The sequence below is a fragment of the Saccoglossus kowalevskii genome, chromosome 7 (genome assembly GCF_978046115.1).
Source record: "Saccoglossus kowalevskii chromosome 7, keSacKowa6.1, whole genome shotgun sequence".
In the NCBI taxonomy this organism is placed as follows: Eukaryota; Metazoa; Hemichordata; class Enteropneusta; family Harrimaniidae; genus Saccoglossus; species Saccoglossus kowalevskii.
The window spans coordinates 33,691,244-33,709,527 of record NC_140647.1 but is presented as its reverse complement, the minus strand read 5'-3'; the positions used below and the strand labels follow the sequence as shown (position 1 = coordinate 33,709,527).

The following is an 18,284-nucleotide window of genomic DNA, read 5'->3' as shown; positions in this document are numbered from 1 at the left end:
AAAGGCGCTACTAAAAAGTGTCGGCAGTAAGTATGACCCGGGGAGGTCGCTGAGACTACCAGTACGTATTTGTGCAAAGCGTGGGTGAGGTCAGTCATCCCGGGAAAGTGTTGAGTTGTGACATTGCATCGTGTCGTACTAGTAACTCGGACGCTACGTAACCACTGTACGCATACAACCCAGACAGTCTATTACAGGTGAGTACGGGATTTACAATAGCTGTTACCGTGAGCTGTTATGTTTTATCAACAATGTCAAGGATCGTATCAGCACATTGGCGAATGAGTTCCTTGAACCAACACAACACTAAAGCTACAGCACACCGGCAACCCAGTATACAGCGTGGCTTTAAACAAACATTGGTGGCTTGTGTATAACTAGATATTTCAAAACAATTAAATTAATTCACGAGACTGTCATTGTATATGGCTCAATGATCCGACATGGTGACCGGACATTGTCATACATTTGCGTGGAACTGTTTAGAATTATTTTCGCTAAGAACGGCGTGTGTTCAACATGTTGCGGGTATTATTCGGTATGTATCTGTATACCGTCCATCTTAATACTTTCAAATGGTATGGGTCATTTACTTTGAATTTCATGCGACGATTTTTTTTTTAAATTTGTGATAAGCTTAATAATAGTGGCATTGCTTTGGCGAACGAGGATATTGTAATATACGGAACGTCATTGAACTCACTATCTAACAACACGTGCCAACATTTATATAGTATATGTTTCATTGGTGGACAGTTTAAAAACCGAGTGCCCGTTATTAGAATTAAAAGAGAAAACATTAAAATTTCGCGCCACCACGGGGTTAGGCACGATATGAATGAACGTGTTTCGACAGATAGAGGCGGGAACTTTGAGATTACCATTGTTAAATAATGACCCCTTGCTTTCAAAAGAAAAAAAGGCCGCAAAACATTAGCAACACAATACATCATAGTAAACACCTTGGGTATTCAGTTGGCACTTTCACCAGTCCCGTAGTTCAACTAGGATAGGTACTACGAGAAGCAAGGTCTCTCGTCCTTAACAACGTAGACACGCGTCTCCAGGTAAGTAAACTACATTCTGATGTTAAAATTTGATAACAGTTGCAGCCGAATTGCACGGGTAATTAATCAGACCCGACGGCAGACCACGTAGTCAAAAAAAAAAAGTCTTCAACAGTCTTAAACATGATCAAATTTTATTTTTAGGTTTGTATTTTAGCGACAGTTTAAAATATATTTGTTTCTAGATTGGTCTCACCACATAGTAATCGTCTGATTGTGTGTGGACATTTTCAATTGATAATGTGTTAATCTGTTCTCAAGGGTTGGGGTAGAAATAAAACTCGTGAATATAACAATAGATCCGATTGGCCAATGGGTATTGACCCGTTAAACTTGCTCCAACACGGCGTGTCAAGACATTTTTTTTTAAAGTATGTCAGGTTTCACACTTTGTATAATAGAGCCCTTTAAGAAACTTTGGGATGTGTTGCAAATTGTTCAAAACTAGACGTGTTTTTGCGCATTCTGCGCGAGGTCATCTGACAACTTTCTGCCAATAAGATTGCCTGTTTCATTTGCATGCCCTATAGGTTGACACAGTTTGTTCATAGCGCAGTGGAGATATCGCAAGAACAGTATACCAACGCATACCAGCTATACATGCTATTTCAAACTCAAAGTCCATCACGATGACCGCTGAAGATAGCGTAGTTGTGCCAAACAGCCAGGCAAGCAACATGGAGACCATCAGCGGGAAAACACAGCCTCCAGAAGGGATTGCCGGAGCAAGAAACGAGACGGCTTTATTGTCTTTGATGGAACGAACGGGGTACAACATTATCCAAGAAAATGGACAGCGAAAATATGGAGGCCCTCCCCCGAACTGGGAAGGGATTACCCCGGGTCGTGGCTGTGAAATATTTGTGGGCAAGATACCACGAGATTTGTTTGAGGACGAACTGGTTCCAGTATTCATGTCCGTAGGTCTGATCTATGAAATGCGTCTAATGATGGATTTCAGCGGAAACAATCGGGGATATGCCTTCGTCATGTATACGAACAAGGAAGACGCCAAAAAGGCTATAAAACAACTGAACAATTACGAAATTCGCAAGGGACGATACTTGGGCGTCTGTGCTAGTGTTGACAATTGTCGCTTGTTCGTTGGAGGCATACCAAAAAACAAGAAAAGGGACGAAATCCTACACGAAATGCAAAAAGTTACGGAAGGAGTTGTCGATGTAATCGTGTATCCAAGTGCAACAGACAAAACTAAGAACCGTGGTTTCGCCTTCGTTGAATATGAAAATCATAGAGCTGCTGCGATGGCACGAAGAAAACTCATCCCAGGAAGAATACAGCTATGGGGTCATCAGATTGCCGTCGACTGGGCCGAACCAGAGCAAGAAGTTGACGAGGATATAATGAAAACGGTGAGTAACCATCCGTATACATCGTTTGCACACCTGACTCGATTCATGTTTTGAAATGTGCAACCTGTTATCGACGATATCACTCGAATATAATGAAACTTCCCGAATTAAAAACTCTTCTGAGAAGTAGTGTTATTTTCAAACAGTTAGTTTATTGCTTCATTTTGTAATACAACTAATCATCCGAGTGAAAAAGGAGTGACCTAAAAACTGAATGACGCTAATTTTACCCTCGAGACTGACAATTGCGTTCTCATTTGTATCCAGTGTCGCAGCCTCAGTGCCGACACTAAAAATTTACCGCTTTTCTGCAAAAACTCTCCAAATATACTCGAATTTTGTTTAAAATATAAGAACATTCCTAGTTAAAGCAGGTTTGTCCAAAATAATATGGAAACGTGGCATTTGCGATGTTTATAACGACGGTACCGTCTCTTTTAATACCTTCTGGCTGTTGACTTTATTTTTGTCTGACCTGTTAAACAATTCTGGACAGAAATATTGTTAGATACATTCTAAAATTAACACAGCAACACCGAATGCGATTCGCAAGTGATTCCCCCAGAGATGTTAGTAGTGAAATGAGAACAATTATTTTATAAAGACATTTATAAATTTTGGAATTTAAAAAGCGGGTGGCGGATCCGAATAGTGCTTCGAATGAGAGGGTGGATCTTGATTCAACATGGCGGGCCTGTACTGACTCAATTCCAATTGCTGATTGCTTTACTACTTGCCTAACATCACGTACAATGACTGTAACCTATAAAATATTGGAAATAGGCATTTTATTATAACAATTATTTCATGTTTATATGCATGGTTGTTTTTTTAGGTTGTGTAAGAACATGGTAAATGCAACCGCACCATGCTTCATACATGTTAATAGTTAACCTTGCACTATAGTTAATAAGTTGCTAGGAATTTGTCTTGTATAAATCCCACACATTAAACTGCCAGTGGGTAGCTGGGGTGGCTGCAGCAATAAAAAAAAAAACTGTCTGATCTCCCCCATGGAGACAGTCTATGACTAGACAAAACTTCTGCACTGCCATAATGTTTGAGATAATTTATTGGATCTGACAGTGTAACTGGTTCACACTTAAGATTACTGGGTGTTTTGCATATACCTATTATTAAGGCAGTTTTGAAAATCAGATAATACTGTCATCTGCTGTAGCACGTGGTTGTTCTATAATGGCGACCACGTGGCAAGTATAAATGGTATAATTGCATTTATTTATACCCCCCAAAAATAAAAGTGTATGACATGCACTATGAAAACCATGTAGGGTAGTTCACATTTTGATTTCCATTGGACATCATTTAATTTGAGCTAACTTGCTGGTTACTTAAGACAAAAAAACAAACATGTTTAATGATGTTTACAGTAAAATTTTCGCAATTTGTCCATAATTCTAAAATTAAAGATAATGAAATTAATTTCATGTTAATTTCATTATTCATGTTTGATCAAAAAAATTTAGGGTAGGCTATTTGGCCTAATATGCAGAGCATCTTAAGAAATCATATTTTTAACATAGGCAATATTTACAGTTTTGAAAACTCACATTTACTGAGTAATCCCTCTGAGTGACAAGATTTGTCACATGGGACCATGTAAACTAGTACTTTTAAAAAAGGAAACATATATCATAAAAATTATTTTCTAATGATCACGTGACATTTGATAACAAAATGTTAAAAACACCTAAGTGACCTTTGTGGTATTGCTGAACAACACTTTTTATTGCTGCAGTAAGTTCATGGTCATTAGCATCACCAAAACAGAAAGATGAACTTGAAGAAAGCATAATGTCTTTTATTAACATTAAATTCCTTGTATATTTCAAATCATTTCTCTTAGCATAGAGCATAACAATGTTGGACAAATGCCAACATGGTTGTTGTGCTTTCTGTGGTTTACTGTCTATTGAACCATTGTTGTACCTGTGATGACTTGAAGGTGTGGTTGAATTTCTTTCACTTTGTCCCAGAAAAACATTAAAGAATAAAGTAACAATGACACATAAAATAAAAATTGAAGGTCTTCTATATATCCTGGTATCTTAACATTCGCATGGCCGATGATTAGTTTGATAGCAGCGAGTTTAAAAGAATATCGGTTTATTCTTATTGCTGTTTAAATGTCGTTGGAGCTGTGCCAGCTAGAAACCATTGTGGTCTGAAGCCACCATGTATATGCAGATGACTTGTAACACGTGTTATTAGTACATGCATTACTAAGATATATTTTAGTCTCACTCCAGTTTGATTGTAGGTAAACTAGGAAAATAATCCACTTGAATTCGGTAATTACTGCTTGCTTTACAAGGATAATGAGTTCTAATGAATATCACATTGTGGTTTGGAATTCTTCCACTTTTCTTTATGAGTTGTTAGTTTGTCTTAGATAAACACATAATAAAATGAAAAAAAAAAACAGCCATTATTCAAATATATGGTAGACATGACTATTGGAGATGAGTGAAAATTTATAAACTATCGTAGCATACTTAGTGTGATGTAGACAGTGACAATAGCCAGTACAACTTCATTGTGTGTTCACCTTAAATCTGTCCTACTTGAAGGATTATAGAGTATTGTATTGTGAAACAAATTGACTTTTTAGCGTGACGATCACAGTTACGCTATCTGTTTAGTTTGGTGTTTGGGGTAAACCTGCCCCAGGTTAAATACACCTGCGATTTTAAAGTATATAATTTATTCGGATTTAGATTTGTTCATGTTGTATTAACAGTTAACATAGTCGCAATACTGTAAACTCATTTATTATACAGTGAGTTTTAATTTGTCTAGTTAAAAAACGTAATATTAAATTTATCCATCTGAAGTTGTAACAATTTTATTGAACTTATTATTGTTTTATTGGCAAATCTGTGAATTTAAAACTGAATGAATTAGATCAAATAGTGAAATTAAATACTAGTGACAATTAATGATTTTACAGTAGTTCATATAAATTACATGCAGATTATAAAAACATATACAAAACACAATTATATTTTAGGTACCATAAGGAACAAATAAAATTTTATTTTTGTACTACTTGAGTGATTAGGATTTCATTCACAAGTTTACAAAAGTAAATAAATAGTTAATTTTATTCATCATTTAAAAGTTAAACCTAGTTCACATTTTCATATTGATATTAACATTTCAATTCAGGTATGCTGCCTGGACAGAGTATATACAGGCGATGTGATGTCAATTTCTCTCAGTCCCACTAATGGTAAAGTGTAGTGAAGAGAGAGGCATTATGGGATTGTACTAATCCTAACTAAAAAATAAATTCTATTTGAAAAACTTATATGACATAGAGGCATTCACAGGACTGTGTGTGCTAGCAGTTTTCTATGCATGTATATCTTTCTAATTCAGATGGCAGTCTTTGTTGCCATGGAAATAAGTATGGGAACCGCTTTTTTTGTCGTCTCATATTATAAATCATGTGTTGTCTCTATTGCTGCTACTGTTTATTATATAGTGAAATGTACATAGTCCGAATAATTTTAGCGTTTACTAGAATACATCAAAAAAGTTGTTTCCGTATTTTAAAAGTTGTTTATAAAGTTGAGACAAATTGGATTGGCTATAATAATTTGTGTGGTGTTCCACAATATGCCTCAAAGTCATTCAGATTCTGGTAATTTTTGAACTTCCCACTGCATACACGCAGACTCAGTCGATTCTTTCAAAGGCGTGTTTTCATCTGTGGTGATGTCACAGCAATTGTTCTCATTGGTCACTGGCAGTTTTTATAAGTTTATATAGTTACAAACCAAAAATATTTGAAACTGCTTTTCCAAAAGCACTGGCATTGTCACCCTAGATTTAAAATTTAATAATTCAATTGAATAAAGTAAAAAAACTAGCTCATAGTATAATTAGAAATGTTTTTTTTAAGCGTGAAGAGAAGCATACAGTAATGATTATTTATTTATTTTTTTGCTCAAAAATTATTATCTCGCGTCTTCAATGGAAATTGTATTGTTTACAACAAAGTTCTTACCTATTTGTTACATTGCAACGAGAAAGTAATAGAACTCGTACAGTAAAATTACAAATGGTATTGTTAGAAGCTGAAAAGCATGGGCATTGAACAGTTAAAACATGAATGGACTAGCAGTGGTTGAATAGAGACAGAGGTCAGCGTAGGTAGCTATAGGTATGCAAGGTATCTGTAGATGACTATAATATGTGTAAGGCCTGCCCAAACAAGCATTTTGTGAACTTCATTGTGTACCAGAATGCATAAATGAGATTATCTTGATGCAGACCAAAGTTCAGATAGTCTTGTGACACGCATATTAATTCTCTTATCTATAGGGTTTTAAAAGGCCATCCATTGCTGTTTGCAATATTTTGCAATATATATATATATAAATGATATTTACAACTCTTGGTATACTAAATGAGTATGAACACATGGCCTGTATTTAATCTGTAGATACCTAGAAATAAATTCTTGTTTGAGCAACAATAATTTTTTCAGCCATCTGTAGATTTTGTTCAGATACCGTCCCCCCAACACTGTGAGGGACGGTGGTTTAGACATGCATAGCTGATTGTATATTAATTATAATGTACCTACTTAAATACCAATTTTGGGCTGTCATGTAATTGGACATTAATGGTATTTTGTCTGTGTGTCTGGGTACTTATTTTTTTTTCAATGAATGCTTTTATGATTGAATAGAGATTTGATTAAGTTTCTGGTATTTAAAGTGTCACCTCAATCAACGCATTTCATGAATAATTAATAGCAATGGTTCTCCTACGGAAAAACAATCAGTCAATTTGCAAAACTATTTTTTTTAACTTAATCACATGATGGGTCCAGTCAAGAGTAAAACAAGGGTCTTACTTTGATTACAACTACCGGTATCTTGAAAGTAATCCAAAATTCATGTTATTTATTTTGTCCGGTCCAAAGAACATTTCTGTTTGCTTCCAGATAAGATATGCTATTGTGGCTGAAATACCATGCTACGTGGCTACAATTTTCTGTCTTGTCATCAGTCATTTACTCGAGTTGAGCTAAAGTTACAAAAAAACATTCGGCCAATGCGGTTCGCAATATGTTAGTTTATCATTTTGTTCATGGAACAGAACAGTAATGTTTTGAAATTGTGAATAAACTAAAAATAGTAAAAAGAAAATGAGTTAGGGATTAGTGTTTAATCTGTTATTTAAAATATTAATATTTCATAATAATTAGAATATCTGAAAAAATATAGGTATGTTCATTGTTAATATAATAAAGTACTTTTAAAGGGTATAATCCTTACAATTAATTGACCTTGAGTGTCAGCAGGTGAAGTCACATGACACCTAGAAAAAAGTGTTTGTTTCCAAAATGGATGAACACATTTTTTCTTATTTGAAAAATTTCATTGAATTTGTGCTTTTATTTAAATTTTCTCACACATTACATATACATTTAACATGTAGACACTTGTGATGAATTTGTCTGAATTCTAGCCCTACTTCCTTTTTCGTTTCACAACAAGTTGTTATATAAATCAAATAAAAAAGAAGATTGTGACCCCAAACACAGTGTTCAGATTTAGAAAGGTGGTGAAGTGTTGAATGAAGATTTTGCTGGTATGCTGTGACCCAGCCAAATATCGGTTATTTGTTACATTTCATTTACTGTTGCATAGGCTTAAGTTTTCAATTGAAATAACTATTTAATAATCTATTAAAATTATATTTCATATATGACAGAACAAATCACTTTCACAGTTAGTCAGTGATAAATATACACAGGGTAAATAATATTAGTTTTATTCAGTGTGAAAACTGTGAATAAATTTGCAAGTGGCATGCCCTAAGGTACATTATGTCTTACTCATCATCAAGTTGATAACAGTTTAACTAATATTGACTCATTAAACCGACATGCCATTAATCAGTCTGTCTACATGTGCAACACACCATGACCAAACTTAAGACTTAATATTTATTTCATTTCTTGGTAGCCAGAGAAGGTGACCCCTCTGAAATGAGTCATATATGTATTTTGACCCAGCCCATGTTTGTTTTCACTCTTATCTTCGATATTCTCAAAACCTCTCTCTTATTGTAATAATAGTCACTATGTTGAAAATGTGAGTCAGAGAGTATCGTTCAGTGTTTTTTTCTCTTGGGTCTGTGTCTGTACTGTACGATGATCTAAGTTCAAATGCAGTATCTAATACTGACTTTTCATATCAATAAATCCCGATTATTAGTAAATTTTTTACATTTATAATCTTTTGAAAAAAAAAATGTAAGAAATGTAAGGTAGATGTCCCTGTATATAAAAGTACTGGGATGAAGGGAAGGGTTGTCTGGTTTTCCTTATCATTGTATCCGTGACCTGTACCAAAAACTCTGGCTAATCCTTGGTATTTACCCTACCCTACTATTCCTATCTCCCTTGCTATTAGCAAACATTGTAACTTTAACTATGCAAATATAACATTCGTACTCTGTACCTAGATATGCATGAACACGCCTTTCTGCTGACCCAACTAACGAATTATATATGATCACCACCATTAATATCAAGTTGCTAACATTGTCAACAATTTGGTTAAGTTGTTCATCATATAATATTTAAAAAAAAAAGTCAGCTCAGCAAAAAAGTCACAGTAATCCTTCTTGGTGGGACATATTATATGATCTATGTACTAAGGTCAAAGGTTAAGTTAAAAGGGGAGTTGTTAAAATTGACCCTAGTTTCATTTCATAATTGAATTACATACAGGATTTTTTTTTAAAATTACTTTTGGGTCAGCGATTTTTTTGTGTATATATTTATATTTCCTTGTTTTATGCAATTTTATGCTAAATTAATGAATTTTGAATGCATATATCTATGTATCCCATTTAATTCTTACATAATTTGATTGCTACAATGCTACAATCACCTCACTGTTAACCCCAAGCCGAGCTGTACAGTGGGTGTGAACTGTTTGTTGAAATAATAATGTGTTATTAGGTAATTTATGAGGCTAATGGAAGACAGACAGAAGTCCAAATATCTTTTTATACTTTGGATAACGTTTTAAGAAAAGTGTTGTTTAGCTTTATAATAGCTGGTTTTCATTCCATCTCATTGAAATATATTCGCTTGAAACCGATTAAGATACATAAATATTTCGTCCAATGATTACATAGAATATAAGTGACGCAACCCCCCCCCCCCAGTAAGGAAAGAAAAGTAATTGCCATCTGTCAAAACTGTTGGTATTATACAAGAAGTGAAGTAATTATGGATGTAAGCAAATACCAGTAAAAATAAACAATCCAATTATTCCCTAAATCTCAGACACCTCCTGTCTATCTTTAATGCCAAAATTCTGGTTTATTTAAAATCTCAAAATTTTATTTTATCAACAATTTGTTGATCTATTTTTGTTTGCATTTCTGATTATACCACAGTGCACAAAAACTTCTGTGGTTGTATTTCTTTGTCTTCTGAGAAAATATATAAAATAAATAAGCATAATATTGTTAGATAGACTGTCAAACTGTTGCTTGATGTTAAACTGTAAAACATGATTGAGGATGTACAAACTTGCTATATTGTAGAGGTGGATCATGGATGGCCTGCATTAATTATATTACCAATTTATAAACAAATATTTTAATTAATAAACTGTCAAATTGCTGATCCAACTGGACTATATAAATGTTTTAGTTTGTAACACTGAAATAGACATAGAAGATGATACTCCTAACACAATCCTGTGAACATACATTGTGATATAATTAACAAGTTTGTTTTCTTTCTCCATCCATGTAGGTTAAAGTTCTATACGTTCGTAATCTAATGCTTAACACGACAGAAGAGACAATCGAGAAAGAATTCAACAGTTTAAAGGAAGGTTCAGTAGAGAGAGTAAAAAAGATCCGAGACTACGCATTTGTTCATTTTGTCACAAGAGAAGATGCTCTCTATGCTCTCAATGCTATGAATGGTAAATAAACAAAAAAAAACTCTTGGAATTTATTATTTATACATTTTTTGGGGGGTTGAAATTCTAGAAAACTGTAAAACAATTTGATTTCTGTTGCAGGTCACAATGTTGATGGTTCTGTTGTTGAAGTGGTTCTTGCCAAGCCAGTGGATCGGGAGAACTATGTCCGTTATACCAGAGGCGGCGCAAGAGGCACATTCTCTCAGGGCTACGTTGCACCGTTTGGTTACGATCCAAACTATGGCCCACCGCAGACAGCTAATTACTATGGCCAGTTTCCACAAGCAACGAATACCAGATACCAAGAGTAAGTAGAATAAATATTTTGATATGCCTAAGAGTTTTCATCAAATAAAGGAGAAGTTTCACTTTCACAATCTATAAAATGAAGTTTCAGAAACAACATGGTTGTATTCAATATGTAACATATGTTGTGTTATTCTCACATCAGATTTGAAAATCACCCTAGTGCTAGAGGTGGTATGATACGAGGACGCGGTCGAAGCGCTGCGGGCTCAAGAGGAGCTGGAGGTCGTGGTTACTTGGCGTATAACATGGGAAGAGGATATGGACGAGGATTCTATGACAAGAAAAACCCAGTTGAGGTAATAATGCGTCAAATGCCTGGAAAGTAGTGGACTTTTTTTTTTTGATGCCTCAGATCGGTCAATTACAGTAGAGATATTAGGGTTGTCTCCAAATGAGAGTACAGTATTAAAGTGTACATTTGGACTAGCATTTTTACAGTCAAGATTACATTTTTCCCCTTCACTTCATCATATTTTAAACATAGCTCTTCAGACAAATAAACACCTGCCTATTATCTGATTGGCTGCTACAGATCACATGACTACATCACTCGTCTGCATTGCCACCTGTACACTTTATTATATGTCGTCTCATGCAATGGATTTGATACCAGCAGGTTGAGTTAGATAGTATAGACACCACAGTGTTAATATATAAATACACATAGCATTCACACTGAAATATGCATCTACTCACTGAAAATGGGTTGGTCTTTTCTTGTTTGCTTTAAAATGTGTTATTTTTAGCATGTGCACTGTTGTCTATTGTGTTTTTTTTTATTCTCTATAGCCCCGACTCTATGATATAGTGCCTGGCATGGAACTGACACCAACTAACCCACTGACTTTAAAACCGTCGGCCATCAAATCTGCAACCCAGGTACAGACAAAATGAGAAACTATAAACTGAAATGCCATGACGTTTAATAACACTTCTCTGTGCTTGCAGTCACACTAGATTCCACCCTCAGTTAATGATCAACTCATTCCCATGCACTGCTTGTCTATATTACCCTAACTCAACCAGTAAAAGCTCACTCTTCATTTCCTGATCACTCAAACATAACGGCATCCATGCAACGCTACCAAGGTACTGGGTGGGAAATAAACAACCTGTTTCATCCTGAGTGGTATCAGTATTGCGTAGTTGTTTTTCAGTATCATCTGTAGACATCATTTAAAATATTGCAATTGAATTTGTTTCAGGTATCATCATATTCCACCAGTTTTAGTGAATCAAATAATCACCAGTTTTTGTTTTAATTAATAGGTTTTAGGTGCTAGGGATGTTTTTCACAGATCTTTTATCAGTTCTAAATATTACTCCCTAGCCCCAGTTTAGCAGCATTGCAGACCAAATGTCATTGAACACTATCATAACCATCATAATCAAAGTTTTTTTAGTACATTCACGTCGTGAGGTGAATACTTCCAAAACAAATTTAATTACCCCCAAAATGTCTGGGACTATTTATTTAACGTTCAGATTTCATACTATTTTGAGGCACTAGTTGTCGAAGATGATTTGAAATATAAGATGACCCATGATATGTCTTGCTTTAGTTTACTTGTAAAACTTAATGTGATTGACATTCTGTGCAACCACCTGTTGCACAATCAAAACTACCTGTTATGTCAGCTTCTTGAAAATTGTTTGTGCTGGGATTCTGGTCTTGGGTTCATCTGCAAGATTGCAAAACTAATAATCGAGGCAATGTTAATAGATTTACTAAAGAAATTCTGATCAGAATTATATCAATGAGACATTTTCTTTTGAGATTCTGTTGAAATGACTAAAAATCACAATTTAAGTATAAATATATGGTCCAGGGTCATCGTCATCTTGCACTCTGTGGCGTCCAGCAACCTCCTCATCTCCCAATCTGTAGAATACAGCATAGCGTCAAGGGAAATCATCATCATCTCAAACTCTGCAGGATCCAGTGACATCATCTCACACTGTAAGGTCCAGTGATGTCATCTCACACTTCTTAGGGACCAGTGACGTCATCTCACAGTTCGTAGAGTCAGTGACATCATCTCACACTTCGTAGAGTCAGTGACATCATCTCACACATCATAGAGTCTAGTGACATCTCACACTTAGTAGAGTCAGTGACATCATCTCACACTTTGTGGAGTCAGTGACATTATCTCACACTTCGTAGAGTCAGTGACATCATCTCACTCTTCGTAGAGTCAGTGACATCATCTCACACTGTAAAGTCCAGTGATGTCATCTCACACTTCTTAGGGTCCAGTGACATCATCTCACACTTCATAGAATCCAGTGACATCATCTCTCCCTCTTTATGGTCCAGCGACATTGTCATCTCAAACTGCTTGTGTCTGTCTTATCACATTTCACTATTTTCTTGTCGTAACTTTCTCACCAATCTACTCTCTGAAACAAACAAATCGTCTGTTTGGTTTGAAATTCCCTCCTCAACAAATTCTTCTTGCCTTTCTCTTTCTGCTCTTAGTATTTGGAGGAGATCTGTAACAAGAACAACTGGGGAAACCCGGTATACACTCTGCACTCCACCAGGGGGCATGAGAATGTTCAGCTTTTCCTGTACAAGGTAACAAACTATAATGACTACTCAAGTCATAGTCTTGTCTGTTGCTGTGCTTCGGCTATAGTACTCCACAATGGGGTAGTTATAAGCAAAGTACAGAAGCTTCATTTGGTTTTATACAATAAGCAAATTTTACAGAATTGAAATACTTTCTTTCTTAATAATCTATTTTTATTTAATTAAACCATTTTCTGTTTATCTTTTCCTTTTCTCTAACTTGCATGACAGTTGTGAGATGCAAAACTTTGACAATTAAGCAACTTTTTTGTGTTTCTGTTTGTTTAATTTCTTTTGGTTGAATTTTGGACTTTTTTGTTCATTTTCATCAGGTTTCGGTACCAGCTTTAGCCAATCATTTCCCAAACAGCTTCCAACCAAATAAACTATGTCCAAGTGTGGATGAAGCCAAAAGCTATGCAGCTGAGTATGTTCTTATTCAACTGGGAGTACCACTAGATGGTAAGTATGCTTGCAATCATACAACTATTTAAAACAAAAATCGACTCTTGGCTTTCGCAGTTTGGTAATCCAACATTCATTCTGTATAATCAATAAAATATTTGATCTTTGTAGGTTCTGCTGGTGAGGTACCAGTTACCATGACCACTACGCCATCAAACTTCCAGGATCGCCCCATCGGACCAACTGGGTATGCTATGGCTAATGGTGGTGCCCGTGCCACCGAAGCCACACCGTACCCAGCCTATGTTCCGATCACCAGCGCACCATCTATAATGGCCCAAGGGAAAATGCTGCAAGGTCAGTGATCAGTGATCTTCAACTGTTTGATTGTATAGGTATGTGAACCTATGTAACTATGCGTAGGTTCATCGTCAAAATCCATGCATGCCATTCGCATAGCTTGCTCCTGTGCTCTGAATGCAAATATAACTATTGAGAGTTTATTCAGTTCAGACATCACTCAGAAAATTATTAAGTCAGCGTATAAACATCAATGCTATTATAATAAGTTATGTAAGACATATTTACTTGATTGAATTATGCTACAATTTGCATAGGCATAATTTCCTTAGGAATATTTTGAACCTTTGATAATTTACCTGGGGTTCTTTTCTTCAGGCAGCCCTTTCAGCGACTTTTGTACAATTTAGTCTCAACATCTTGATTATAATTTTTAAGTTGAGAAATAGCTTTGAAAACATAACTACCAACAACATCCTCAAATGATTGATTGGCAAACTTAGAAACCTGCATTCAAAGCATAGTGTGCAATATTTTTCATGCGTTTCAACAAATTCTGCAAAGTTTGGTCATTAACTTTGATGGCGATTTGAAAGCATTTACTTGACTTTCACGTTTTAAATTTTGAGGGGGAAATTAAGACTTGTATATATTTGCAGAATGGATTGTGTAAACATAATAAGAAGATGCTCGGCTGGATTATTTGTTGCTTATAACTGCAATGTACATGCAATTCTGCATCTCATCACATTTCATCATAGAATACCATTGCATGGGTTAAAGGTCTTGCTAGTTTATTTCAACTTTAATCCTTCAAGCGCCATGATTTTGGCACTACATTTTAAAAAATTGTTCAAATTTCTTTGATGATTTTCCACTGTCTGCAGGTCTTGATCCAAATTGTTGGGAAAACAAATTATGAAATTTTGCAACCTTTAATATTTTGTGAAATGTGCCAAAATTAACCATGGCGTTCAAGGGATTAAATGGTTTAAATTTGTTTTTAAAGATATTATGCTAACATGTTTTGGCCAGTTGTCAAAAAAAGATGCAACAAATATACAATTATGTTACATTTTGCTGTGTTTTATGTGTTGTAATGTCTCACAAATAAGAATTTACTGGAAACAAATCTAATAATTTATCCCGTGTTGCTATTTCTTTTCGTTTTTTGTTGACAGGTGGTCTTAGTCAAGACAACCAGACACCCACAGCATCGCCTTACTACAATCAAGCAAGCTATCCTCCTACCCCTGAGATGTATCAACAATATTCATGAAAATATTCTACTTAAAATTTTTTAAATATTTAGTAGTCATTAGTTACATAAAACTGGTTACGGTACTCTTAGAAATTATTTTTATCTTACCATTACTTTGGTTTTAAAAGTGTTTGCATGTGGACAGTTGACTGTTGCAATTTTATGCTGTTATAAAGCTGTTGCTTTTCCTTCACGTTTTCCATTTAACATTTGGCATTTTTTATTAGACCAGTTACTTTTTAAAACCTTTCTGGATAAAAACTTAAGTCTCTTATTGTTCTTGACAGAAGTTTCCAAAGCCTTTTTTTCCCGCAGTTCTTCCTGTATTCGTCTTGGGTGAACTCGTGCAATCAAAAAATGTCTGTTTTGAGGTTAAAAACACTGGAATGCGTGTAATCCATATTTGTCAAATCTGTACTGGTACACATATCACAAGAATATTGACAGCGTTGTTTTTTTTTCCATTGATAGTTTATTCGATTGAACTGTTATGTTTACACACTTTTTTGTTCAGTTTTTCTGGTAAATTTCATCAATATAGAATAACCCACTTGCCTGCTTTAGATGGGCTTTACCAGCCTTTGACCAGGATGTTTACATGTATCTACCAGCATCAGAAGGCAATGCACAGGAAAAAGAAATCATGTTTTTGAACAGTAACTAGTCCACATGTAATATTAAAAGAAGCAACCCATGATTTCCTGAAGATTCACCCAAAACGATATGAACTAAACCAAACCATAGTAAGAAACACTAAGCCATTGTGAATGAAAACATCTTCCTCATTATATATTACAGAGTTTTATAAAAAAAGCTTTATTTTCAGAGCTTTATTTTTCTACCTGGGAAGGCAATCAGATGTGTACATCAGTGATTACTTCAACAGGTAAATCATGGGTGTTTGTGATGCAACTTAAGTTTTCAAAGATACTTCTACATATTATTATTTTATGTTTTAAATATTTCATTTGGTGCAAGTTATATATTTTATTTTTAATTTTGTTTGGTGTTGTGTCTTTACTTCGAACCATCCAGTACTATATACTAAAGAGTAAAAAAAAAACTTAAAAAAAAGAAGAATGGACTGTCATCTTGCCAAAAATGTTGGCAGTCTGTGTGGTGGTAATACGTATAAGCTGCAAAAATTGAACTTCCAATCGACTAAAGTTTTACTATCATCAGTTCACCGTAATAATATTGTGATATTAGCGCAACGTCTGATAAAAGCTTCCACGTATAGCGAAAATGAAAATCAACCGGTGATGCGATGTGTTAAACCACCAGTAGCCAATATTGGCAAAATATTTCCTCAATATGTTTCTGAATACTTGCTTTAAAATGTTAGAAAAGAACTTAGTCACGAAAGTGCAGCTTAAGACTTCCATCTTAAGAAAACAAACTTGAAGTTTTTATGGAAAAACAATTGTCTGTAGTTTGTTTTGCAATGTTTTAATGTTGCGTCGTTGCCTTGAAATTGTGTTTCATTGCCATGTTCTTATTTTGAGCATTCTGCAAACATTTTTGGTTTGTTCTAAAAAACTCATTTTTCATCAATTATCTAAACAGTTTATTGATTGTTTAAAAACTGTTTATAAAAAAAGGGAAAATCAAAGTTTGATTTTTTTGGAAAAGGAAAAAAATATATTCCAAGTAAAACAATTATTTTCCTGTTGGAATTTTTAACTGTTTTTAAAGTTGACTAGATTTAGTTGATGGAAAGCGTTTGATCTTTTAGGATTTTTTTTCCTCCGATGAAAACAAAAATGAGAATAATTTCATTGATACCAAACTACAATCAAGGACAGAATAGCGTAACCATAGAAATGCTTGTCATACATCTGCATCAAGAGTACTGCATTGTTATTGTTGTGTCAGTGTCAACTGTGGGCGACACCTTACACAGTAATTCATATAAAGCATGTCAAATTAGAAAGTGCTACCCGAGAGAAACATGAATGATCTTTAGAGTATATGAATCACACACGCTATTATGTCCTTAGTTGTAAGCCCCACTTGTTGCAGTTTGTTGGCCATTGCCATCCTAGAGAAACGCTAGTGTCCCACTTTGCACCCCAACACTTATTGAGTAGTGCCATCATTCATTTGGGGTTTGTATATTTAAGCGTTTACATTTATTTTGTTGAAAACAAATCGAAGTATTTTTTTTTTTTTTGTTCTTTTTCGTATCTTCTTCCAAACACTCTTGTCTCAGGATGTACACTATGTATTCTGTATTCTAGAGCAACCAACCAATCAAAGTGCATGTTACTTCTTATGGACTGAGTACATGCACATGTTAATGGTTTCTGATTGGTTGATTTCTTGTAATCTTAACTGTTCTGTAGGGATGGAGAGCGCCCTCTTTATCCAATGTATGATTGATTTTAGCACGACAGTGCATGTACATACAGGTTTGTGATGAAATGTTAAGTTTTGTTCTTCTCGTTCATGACCAATGTGTTGAGTAGATCAAGGAGCTGAAAAGCTGCATTTTGATTGGTTCTTGTAATTCATCAATCGTGTACTTGAAACAAGAAATTTGGCCAATTATACAAAGTAGACAGGTGTAGTTGCCAATAACGAATGCGCCACAACATACTACCACCATAGTCTGCATCTTATGTGAGCCTCTTTTAAAACTTTGTAATTGTATTTTTTTCCTAGAGTCTGCACATAAGTTGTACAAAGTGTTGTATTTTAGAGTTTTTAAAAAAGATCTACTGTAAAAGTTAAAATCTGGTGTTATTTTTTTCATCTTAAGAAAAATGTAAAATGTGTAAAAGTGGAGGTTCCATCACAAAAACTGTATTAAAAAGAGTCTATAGTGGAAAGAGGAACAACTGTGTATGTGTTCATTTCTTTGACACCCGAGCCCCTTTTGTAATTGCTTACGTACATTCGTATCAATAATAGTTTACAAAATATTATCCTCATTGGCCCAGGATTTTAATTTACTTTTCCACAGATTTGAATTGTAGAAAGATGAATTACATGAAATATACT

General features: G+C 34.8%; 1 protein-coding gene across 4 annotated transcripts; it reads left to right on the top strand.

Moving 5' to 3' along the window:
* Nucleotides 1-92: 92 nt before the first annotated feature.
* Nucleotides 93-18,121, top strand: LOC100370615 (APOBEC1 complementation factor). Of its 4 annotated transcripts, none has more exons than XM_085501493.1 (9): nt 93-197; nt 1,598-2,440; nt 10,257-10,431; nt 10,531-10,738; nt 10,883-11,036; nt 11,530-11,619; nt 13,648-13,777; nt 13,892-14,077; nt 15,202-18,121. In XM_085501493.1, the coding sequence occupies exons 2-9, from the start codon at nt 1,697-1,699 to the stop codon at nt 15,297-15,299; spliced, it is 1,785 nt and encodes a 594-aa protein (XP_085357619.1). In that variant the 5' UTR covers nt 93-197; nt 1,598-1,696; the 3' UTR covers nt 15,300-18,121. The 4 variants fall into 4 exon arrangements, with proteins under 4 accessions (XP_085357619.1, XP_085357618.1, XP_085357620.1 ...); XM_085501492.1 differs by lacking the exon at nt 93-197 and adding an exon at nt 969-1,067; XM_085501494.1 differs by lacking the exon at nt 93-197 and adding an exon at nt 969-1,067 and having other exon boundaries at nt 13,892-14,115; nt 15,202-15,308.
* The last annotated feature ends 163 nt before the right edge of the window (nt 18,122-18,284 follow it).